The following is an 11,029-nucleotide window of genomic DNA, read 5'->3' as shown; positions in this document are numbered from 1 at the left end:
CGACTGAATATCGGGAACAGCTGTAGAGAAATTTATCAACAGTAACGAGATCTCAAATAATTAAGATCCCGAATTTATTTTCCGATCGATTTTTAGTCGCTACGCTTAACCGCCGTACGTGGACATTAATTCACAAGGTCTCTCTCCGACAAACCGTTACCAGATTATCTCACGTCATTACTCTAGCCTTACGACAATGAGCCGCCTCTAGTACATATATATATATATACCGCGAATTTCATCTCCGCTTGAAAAGCGAAAGCGGACGCACCGACAATTTCATGACCGGTTCACCAGCGAAGCGATAAATGCCAAGGTCGCAGCATCTAGCGACCTATGGAAATATGGGATGCTGCGGGTCCGCAGGGCATCTTCGCGCGGTAGAGATAACACACCCACGGTTATGGCGGCACTTTCATGGTGGATATCTAGTCATGCACCGGTGGCTCTCGACACGCGAGAAGAATGGCCAGATATCAGCTGCGCTACTAGGACTAATAAAGCTTGCTGTGGTGCAGCACGGTCCACTGCCATGCGACCATGAGACTGATCATTATCATTGCCGTATATATACGCGCACGCTCGCGCACACACACACACACGCACACACGCTAGCGCGCACGCACACATATACATACGCACACACACACACACACACACACACACACACACAACACACACAAACACACACAGCAACACATTAAATTCAACTCTTAACTAAGACGCGAAGCTATATATGTGACAGATGGCGTGTGAAGAATGTACAGATGTGACAGCGCTAACTGATGAAAATCACGTTATCTCGACGCAAGGTTCTCACGTCCGCTGTGTCGCCACATACGAGAAGCGTGGTCGCGACGATCGCATGCTCGTAGTGAGATTAAGTGCTAAACAACGAACTCTCTGCTTAATCGGCGCACTGCTGTGAACGCCTCAAATACCCGCAGTATATAATAATTATAATGCATTTATATGCATATTGATAATGTTTAGCATGCTTTAGTGGATATAGGAGGATGAATAGTAGGAAGATGAGCAATGCTATTTATAAATCAAACTGGTAAGTATTCGCATTTACCGATGTTAGCTCTTCTTCCGCCTACTTCATCCTCCTATTAAAACAGAATCGTAAGAGAAAAAAGACGTGTAAATAATAACAATTTACAAGTTCATTTACAAATCAAAATGGCCGCTATTTTACATTTTCCTTTACTAATATAATCATACATGACCGCAGGCCGGTCTAGTCGCGACAGCACGTCCGTACATTCAACCCCAAACCTATTGATTACCATCGGAAAATGGCATTTCGCGTATCCGTTTACACTGCCAATGATACCGCCTTCAACGAGCGAGGTGTGGGATGCGAGGGATGCATTTACGTGGCATTTCTAGGACACTGATGCCTTCCGGTGCATGCACCACACAACTCTCCTGCTCGCTGCGCTCGCGAGAGGACATCGAATTATCATCGGAAACGAACAACAAAGGTTTTCTAGGCGTGAGGGGACGCGAAAAATGCGCGGTCACTGACCGAAATATGCAGAAGTCTTATGCGCTCTTAGTCCGGCGCTTTCGCTACATGGACGGTTTCGCTTATGTAGACGCTTTCGCTTTTGAGCGTCTGTGTCGGCGTATCCCGTCACGTTAGCTTAGTCCCTCTGTCCAAATGGCGCGATGCGTACGCCACATGCAGACAGCGCGTCAGCCGTCGCGCGAGCTATAAAAGCACCAAAACGTGCGAGCGGAACTATTTATATTAGTGCTTTCAGCGACGAAGGACAGTATAAAGCGAATCGCCGCTTGCACAGGTATGTTGTCTCATACAGTAGCAGCTAGCGGCTGTGTGGCGCGTTCATGGTCATTACCTATGGATCACTCTACACGCGCTGAAACGTAGATTCATTCTCTGGTTATCGCCGACCATATACTAGTGCGAAAGTAGACTAGCTAGTCACTCGACACGATAGGACCACAGTTATCCTGAAAGTATTTCACTGATTCTCTATTCCAGAATCATATACTACGTGTTAGTCTGAAAGCAGAGTCACTCCACTATCTATGGTCAGACCATAGTTACTCCGTAAGTAGATTTTTACTTGTCATGACCGGTTCATAGATTAGTTTGAAAGTACTATAATAATGGAGTAAAAAACACGTGTTTTTATTTAGTCCTGATAATATAAACTGTCGATAACTAGCCTAAAGCATACCGCCGCCAGAAAGCCGGATGTATGAAAGATGCATTGTCTGTCTAAAAACCTATCACAGGTAGTGTTCATATGTAGTAGTAGTATGTCTTTCGTTAGCAACGTATGGTGCACGTTACATAGTTTTCCTATATAGCGGTTCATGTGTTGTAATTATGTTGCAAGTTACATAGTTTTCGTATATAGCGGTTTATTTGATGTACATATTTGGTATACGTTACATAGCTTTTATATAATTATAGCGGTTTATTTGATGTACATATTTGGTGCACTGTTACATAGCTTTTATATAATTATAGCGGTTTATTTGATGTATATAAATTATTTGGTATACGTTACATAGCTATTATATAATTATAGCGGTTTACTTGATGTACATATTTGGTGCACGTTACATAGCTTTTATATGATTATAGCGGTTTATTTGATGTACAGGTGTGGCGCACGTTACATAGCTTTTATATAATTATAGCGGTTTATTTGATGTACATATTTGGTGCACGTTACTTAGCTATTATATAATTATAGCAGTTTACTTGATGTACATATTTGGTGCACGTTACATTGCTTTTATATAATTATAGCGGTTTATTTGACGTAGGCCTACGGGTGTGGCGCACGTTACATAGCTTTTATATAATTATAGTGGTTTATACATATTTGGTGCACGTTACATAGTGTAGTATAGACGCTTCGCCATTTCCAAAACAAGCCGATTTACAAACAATCTTGCGTTCTGCAGATTGCTGGATGTTCGGCGATCATAAAAACAGCAATTTGCGGGGTAGAGCGTGCCTTTATGGCTCTCTACCGGGGCTACAATTTTATGGCCGCCGTCGTGAATGGGGCGCGCGACAAGTTAGCGACACACTCGGGTCTCCTTTCTTCTACCACGTAGGTCATCTTTTCGCCGCCTCCTACGTTTTCCGATATCTGGTATCTGTGCCTTTCCTGAGCCTATTCTCCAGAACCTTACCTCGCCGAGTGATTTCGGAACGATCTGCATACGAAGGTAATCTTTTACGTTATACGCGATACGCGCGCGGAGAGGCGACATACGAGTCGCCACTCTCTCGATAACTTCGTATGCGGATCGGGCGTGGCACGCGGCGCGTACAGCTATACGATATTGCACGCGAGTAGATATTTTGTTAGTGTTTATAGTCTAATCTAATACACGCACGTAGAGTGAATCTCACAATTCTGTGTTCTTGTCATTCATCGACGCTACCAGTCAGCTACCCTTAAGGGAAACTCTATATATATATGCTCTGGTATGCTCTCTATGCTTTTATATAATTTTAGCGGTTTATTTGATGTACATATTTGGTGCACGTTACATAGCTTTTACATAATTATAGCGGTTTATTTGAAGTACATATTTGGTGCACGTTACATAGTTTTTATATAATTATAGCGGTTTATTTGATGTATATATATATGTGAGGTGCACGCTACATAGCGTTTACATATAGCGGTTCGTTAGTTGTAAATATGCGGTGAATACGACACACTTCGCATTACACGCACCTGCACGGGCCCTGTAGTGAAACTGGCTCCATGTTTGTTGTCCTGTCTGCCTACGTTGGCGTAGGTAGAATTTCCTATACTAATTTAGTTTGCTTTTTATTCTTACTTTCACATGCTTTTCATATTAATTTCCATTGCGTACATCGTGCATCGTGCGCAGTTAGTATAGTGACATTGATAATGTCACGTGTACGAAATACTCGGATGAACTGCGTGTCCATGCATATGTGAAGATGCACTGCTATACGCCTACGTAAAATTGACGTTACTTTTAACGCATACGTAAAATTGCAGTTACTTACTACATATCTTATCTTTAGGACTTGCGTAGTACACGTGTGCAAAGTTTCATAATTCTACTCAGAAGAGTACAATTGATGTGCTTATTCGCCTTACTAACTCACACTGTACTGCTTTGTGATTCTGTGCAATTTCAGTGTTGCAATATGAATTCGTCGCTCCTTCTGACACTGCTGCTCGGCTATGTCGGCCTCATACGCGCTCAGGGAGGGATGACAGGTGCGTATGCAACGTCCATCATATTTACTTGTCGAATAAAATTACCGGTTCTGAATAAGTAGTTTTTTTTAAAGTCGACACACTTGTTTACAAGTATATCGTGCTAGTTGGGCTGTTGCGACGTGCGTGCAACGATGATAATAGCAGGAATCAACAATGGGCATATTTACGCGTGACAGTACTAATAGGCCTACCTTGGTTGAGCAGTCCTCATTGACTTTGACCTAGTTAGAGCGAGCATGCCCCGATAATCGCGTAGCAGTGTGTTCCACATAGTCATAGAATTGCCGGCTCGTGCCAAATCATCAAGAGCATTGTTATCGCTATTAGCAACACCTATAGCCGCCGCGTGTGTTGTCTGTTATTCGTTCTTTTGTCGATTCCACCGCTATGACACGACTGGCCCTATAAGTATAAGTGATTGTTGATTGCACCAACCCTGTAGAGGCAGCACAGGAACATTCGTAGTCTGTCTACGCTACATCAGTGCGAACAGAGCTATGACGAGTGCTTTACTTTCAGGCTATGGTCCGCAGGTTATCCAGGGTTACGCTCGTCGCGTTGGCTCCCATCGGCTAACGGGCAGGGGCTTTACATCCGGCGTTCAAAATGACGGCTTTACATCCGGCGTTCAAAATGGCGGCTTCGCTTCCGGCGTTCAAAATGGCGGCTTCGCTTCCGGCCTTCAAAATGGCGGCTTCGCTTCCGGCCTTCAAAATGGCGGCTTCGCTTCCGGCCTTCAAAATGGCGGCTTCGCATCCCGCTCTCAAAACGTCGGCTTCGCCGCTTCCTCGGCCCTGCGCGGCTCTGCGATCGACATCAACAACTTCGCCAACATCGACGCGTCTGCGTTCGGCTTCCGTAACTTTGCGCCGGAGTACGTCTCAATCGCCGACTTCGACTTCGGTGCCGCCCGCCAGGCGGCAGCAGCTTTCGCACCCGAAGAAGCAATCAATGCTGCTAGCCAGGAGCAAGTCGTCATCGGGAGGCGGTTCCGCAGTGGGTCGGCACGGCAGACGGAGACGAGCAGCGCGTCGCGGGAGGGCAGCGGCAGCGGAGAGGCGGGAATCGAGCTGTCGGCGGAGCGCACCGCCTCACAGGACGCGACGCAGCAGTTCAGTCAGACGGCGAGCGGTGACGGTAGTACGAAGCAGGGCGCCGGCTACGCGTTCGAGCGCGGCAACGACGGCAGCGTGCGCTTCCAACCGGTGCGACTCGATTCTCTTCCCGTGCACTCCGGACCTCGCAGCCAGCTGCCTGTCGCTGCGAGAACCGGCGGCGGTCTGAATCCGCTCGGTGCTCTGGGAGCGCGTGGCTTCGTCAGAAGACGAACAGGAGCGCGCACGACCGCTTAAAGAAGCACGTCCACAGATCGCGTACAACCACGATGCGCGCGCGAGAGAGAAAGAGATAGAGAGAAGGAAGAGATAGATATAATTCTGCTCTGATTGGCGAGAATTGTGGTCTGGAGAAATGTTTGGTTTCGGCACTAGTGGGAAGGTCATGTGCTGTTCCTGAACCTTACCACGCATGCGTGTGGGCATGCACTCATGTATGCATTAACCTGAGACGAAATTGCAGAAATATGGAAGATACACAGACGAAATAAAGATTAGCTCGGCAGCCACAACACGTTGTTTCACGTTGTACACACGTTGTATAAAATTATTCATTGTTGCTTACGTTTCTTCTGATTCACCACACAATAATTTACCCTTTTATGGATATAGAATTGTTTGGAAACGTAAATCGAAAATCATTATGAGAAGTTATTCACTCGGTATAGAATGCAAATCTAGTTTTCTATTAGTATTATCGCAAACAGTCAATAATGATAAAATGGCGACTGAATATCGGGAACAGCTGTAGAGAAATTTATCAACCGTAACGAGATCTCAAATAATTAAGATCCCGAATTTATTTTCCCGATCGATTTTTAGTCGCTACGCTTAACCGCCGTACGTGGACATAATTCAGCAAGGTCTCTCTCCTGACAAACCCGTTACCAGATTATCTCACGTCATTACTCTAGCCTTACGACAATGAGCCGCCTTCTAGTACATATATATATATATACCGCGATTTCATCCCGCTTGAAAAGCGAAAGCGGGACGCACCGACAATTTCATGACCGGTTCACCAGCGAAGCGATAAATGCCAAGGTCGCAAGCATCTAGCGACCTATGGAAATATGGGATGCTGCGTGTCCGCAGGGCATCTTCGCGGTAGAGAGATACACACCCACGGTTATGCGGCCACTTTCATGGTGGATATCTAGTCATGCACCGGTGGCTTCGACACGCGAGAAGAATGGCCAGATATCAGCTGCGCTACTAGGACTAATAAAGCTTGCGTGTGGGCAGCACGGTCCACTGCCATGCGACCATGAGACTGATTGTGTGTGTGTGTGTGTGTGTGTGTGTGTGTGTGTGTGTGTGTGTGTGTGTGTCTGTACGTATGCTCGAGGGTATGAATACAAATGCTAGGCCCGCATATAATTTGGAATTACAGCGCATGTCTTAACTTAGTATGTACGTAGAAGACCAGGGCATCTATTCAAGCTCTGCTAGTTAAATAACATTTTATGTATACAACATATATGTAATACAACATATATATAACATATTATGCATAGTTATGTTTATATGCCTGTGCCCTCTAGGTTAAGTAAAAAAAGCTCGACTCGTTATTACTTGAATCGTTTTATTTATTTCATCGCCTGTTTGTTCTTACCGTTTAGTTTTATCGTTTATTTACTCATTGGCTTTACTACTGGCGGAGCCATCACGGCCATGTTCTACCATGTCCCGGAAATAATGCCATCACATGAGAGGGGAAAAACACGACGCAGTCATTTACGAGCATGCCAAACCTTCGCATTACCTAGCGTCTAAGAAATTACGTAGAACGCAGTAGTACTAAAATGCGCTGCTGCTCTGACACAGGTCCAACAGACACTCCCTCCCTGGTCGCGATTGTCACACTCCTTCTACGTTTGCCACCAGTAATGATAAAATTGATAAGTATGCCACCAGTAAGCCTAAGTATAGATACTATCCGTCTATATTCACTTAATCATATTCATTATCATAGAATATCACCGTAAAACAGTTAAAGACATGCATAAATCAGGAGCAGATGTTAAATATATTATCCGTCTATAATCGCTTAATCGTATTCATTATCTTACCAACAGATCATGTAATTTACTATAAGCACCTTTTCAACATAACACAATTTCATCTTTGAGATTATAGTGCGCTTCATAAATAGAGGAAATTGCGCAAGGCCAATATGATTACGATGGAATGTTTCCGACGAATACGATAGAGTAGCCTATATGTTTTGCCCAAACTCTACTGCTCTGACTGTACATGGAAGGCCAGGGCACCCAATAACTATTTATTATAGATTTGCTGGTTGAATATTTTTATGTTTGCGTGTGTGTCTACGGGTCTGAATGCAAAATCTCCACCCGCATTTAATTCAGATGATTTAGATAATTTTATAATAATAATAATAACAGCAGCAGTAGCAGCAACGACAACAAGAGGAAGAAGGTGATTATTTTAATCGACCTCTCGGCCATTGATCGTATAAACAAGATAATGCACGTCCCCTCGTGATGTATGTAGTAATAGCTAGGCCTATAGTGAGCAAAGCTAAGCTTTACCGCGCGCAACCCCTTAAAACTGCGAACGAACACAGATTCTCCTGGTAACATCAGTTCCGCCAGCCTGTGTACATACAGGTATACGCGTACGTATTTTTCGTACTCAGAATTGGCAACGGTACCTATGCGTGAGCGCATTTTTTTACAAGGTCGCGCGCTTTGTCATCGTAAGTAAGACTGCCTACGTACACATATATGGCAGTTATGAATACACGCGTTAGTTTACATTCATGCTTTCATACATTCATGTTAGTAGAATGGAATTGTTTTCACTGCCTCGCGCCTCCGCGTTGTATTTACACATGGGCTCTAGTTTCAGTCCACTCGCCCATTGTAGTCCTACTTAGGAACACTGTGACCATGGCGGCTAGAGCGAGTCTACCTCTCACCTCGCTGTGCTTCATATGCGAGTCATTGAAGGGCATTTATTCACCCGGGTTTATGTAAAATCAAGAGTACATAATATATATATATATATATATATATATAGATATATAGTAGACATATAGGAGAGATTGAGAATTGTTGATCATTGAGTTAGTCATTATTCAATCAGCACAAATCGACCAGAATGCGTAGCACAGATGCGTAAGCTACGCCTTAAGGAACACTATATAATTGGAATATTTCTATATTGCTGTGGCTTGCTGGTATGCTCTCATATGGTGCGCAAGCTTTATATAATATTTAGGCAGGTAGTTAGTCTAGATTGATGTAGACAATTTGGATGCAACGATCGCAAGACGTTGACAATGATGCTTATGTAACATCATTATCATATGTATATCGTCTCTGTCAGAGTCGTGGCGGGTTTATTTTGAAGGTATCCCATATCTGTTGGTGCACTGTTATCCATTATTTTTAATATCATAATTTATAGCAGGTTATAATTTATGTATAACTTATATAGTTCATGTGCACGGTCATCCGCCTACAGTAAGGCGATTCTTGACTAGGACCATATATCCTGGCTTCGTGTATGCTGGTAAATATGCGAGATGAATACAGACATCCACTTAAGCCAATTACACTCAGACCTTGGATTTGTCATCTACACCACACTGGCACGGTGCCCTGGAGTAAGATGAAAGCTGTGCTCCAATGTTATGTTAGTCCGTCATGCCGTACGATTGGCGTTCAGGTAGGACATACTTCGACTACTGAACTACAATCAGTTAGTTTGCTTATTAAAAATCTCTACTGCTTCACATGCTTTTCATATTAATTTCCCATTGCGTACATCGTGCATCGTGCGCAGATTCAGTAATATGATGACAGTTCGAAGTTAATCTCACGTGTACAAGAATACCGGATGGAATCGGTGTCCCATGCATCATGTGATCAGATCACTTTGTTATCTATAAGCCTATACGCCTACGTAAAATTGACGTCTCGTTATTTAACGCATACGTAAAATTGCAGTTCTCTTACTACATATCTTATCTTTAGGACTTGCGTAGTAGTGTGCAAAGTTTCATAATTTCTACTCAGAAGAGTAGCAATTGATGTGCGTTATTCGCCTTACTAACTCACACTGTACTGCTTTGTGATTCTGTGCAATTTCAGTGTTGCAATATGAATTCGTCGCCTGCTTCTGACACTGTGCTCGGCTATGTCGGCCTCATACGCGCTCAGGGAGGGATGACAGGTGCGTATGCAACGTCCATCATATTTACTTGTCGAAATAAATTACCGGTTTCTGAATAAGTAGTTTTTTTTAAAGTCGACACACTTGTTTTACAAGTATATTCGTGCTAGTTTGGGCTGTTGCGACGTGCGTGCAACGATGATAATAGCAGAATCAACATGGGCATATTTTACGCGTGACAGTACTAATAGGCCTACCTTGGTTGAGCAGTCCTCATTGACTTTGACCTAGTTAGAGCGAGCATGCCCGATAATCGCGTAGCAGTGTGTTCCACATAGTCATAGAATTGCCGGCTCGTGCCAAATCATCAGAGGCATTGTTTATCGCTATTAGCAACACCTATAGCCGCCCGTTGTGTTGTCTGTTTATTCGTTCTTTTGTTCGATTCCACCGCTATGACGACTGCCCTATAAGTATAAGTGATTGTTGATTGCACCAACCCTGTAAGAGGCAGCAGCCAACAGAGGAACATTCGTAGTCTGTCTAACGCTACATCAGTGGCGGAACCAGAGCTATGACGAGTGCTTTACTTTCAGGCTATGGTCCGCAGGTTATCCAGGGTTACGCTCGTCGCGTTGCTCCATTGCTAAACGGCAGGGCTTTACATCCGGCGTTCAAAAATGACGGCTTTACATCCGGCGTTCAAAATGGCGGCTTCGCTTCCGGCGTTCAAATAATGTGCGGCTTCGCTTCCGGCTTCAAAATGGCGTTCGCTTCCGGCCTTCACAATGGCGCTTCGCTTCGCCTTCAAAATGGCGGCTTCGCATTCCTCGCTCTCAAACGTCGGCTTCGCCGCTTCCTCGCCCTGCGCGGCTCTGCGATCGACATCAACAACTTCGCCAACATCGACGCGTCTGCGTTCGGCTTCCGTAACTTTGCGCCGGAGTACGTCTCAATCGCCGACTTCGACTACGGTGCCGCCGCCAGGCGGCAGCCGCTTCGCACACCCGAAGAAGCGATCAATGCTGCTAGCCAGGAGGGCAAGTCGTCATCGGGAGGCGGTTCGGCAGTGGGCTCGGCACGGCAGACGGAGACGAGCAGCGCGTCGCGGGAGGGCAGCGGCAGCGGAGAGGCGGGAATCGAGCTGTCGGCGGAGCGCACCGCTCACAGACGCGACGCAGCAGTTCAGTCAGACGGCGAGCGTGACGGTAGTACGAAGGCAGGGCGCGGCTACGCGTTCGAGCGCGCAACAGCACGCAGCGTGCGCTCCAACCGTGGCGACTCGATTCTCTTCCCGTGCACTCCGGACCTTCGCAGCCAGCTGCCTGATCGCTGCGAGAACCGGCGGCGTCTGAAATCCGCTCGCGTGCTCTGGGAGCGCGTGGCTTCGTCAGAAGACGAACAGGAGCGCGCCACGACCGCTTAAAGAAGCACGTCCACAGAATCGCCGTACAACCACGCATGGCGCGCCGAGAGAGAAAGAGCGATTAGAGAGAAGGAAGAATAGAG

At 45.4% G+C, this 11,029-nt stretch overlaps 1 protein-coding gene across 1 annotated transcript; it reads left to right on the top strand.

Moving 5' to 3' along the window:
• The first annotated feature begins 2,006 nt into the window (after nt 1–2,006).
• LOC106809612 lies at nt 2,007–5,686 on the top strand. The gene is made up of 3 exons (XM_014812759.1): nt 2,007–2,083; nt 4,178–4,259; nt 4,782–5,686. The coding sequence occupies exons 2-3, from the start codon at nt 4,187–4,189 to the stop codon at nt 5,612–5,614; spliced, it is 906 nt and encodes a 301-aa protein (XP_014668245.1). The 5' UTR covers nt 2,007–2,083; nt 4,178–4,186; the 3' UTR covers nt 5,615–5,686.
• The last annotated feature ends 5,343 nt before the right edge of the window (nt 5,687–11,029 follow it).

This window comes from Priapulus caudatus, unplaced genomic scaffold (genome assembly GCF_000485595.1).
Source record: "Priapulus caudatus unplaced genomic scaffold, Priapulus_caudatus-5.0.1 Scaffold367, whole genome shotgun sequence".
Lineage (NCBI taxonomy): Eukaryota > Metazoa > Priapulida > Priapulimorpha > Priapulimorphida > Priapulidae > Priapulus > Priapulus caudatus.
Note: the sequence above shows the minus strand (reverse complement) of the source record. Positions and strands in the feature narration are given on the sequence as shown.

Bases quoted from the DNA above. Each gene is read 5' to 3' on its own strand.
- LOC106809612 (XM_014812759.1), top strand. From the start codon at position 4,187: ATGAATTCGTCGCTCCTTCTGACACTGCTGCTCGGCTATGTCGGCCTC. The intron at 4,260-4,781 runs GTGCGTATGCAA...CTTTACTTTCAG, and splicing joins CGCTCAGGGAGGGATGACAG to GCTATGGTCCGCAGGTTATC.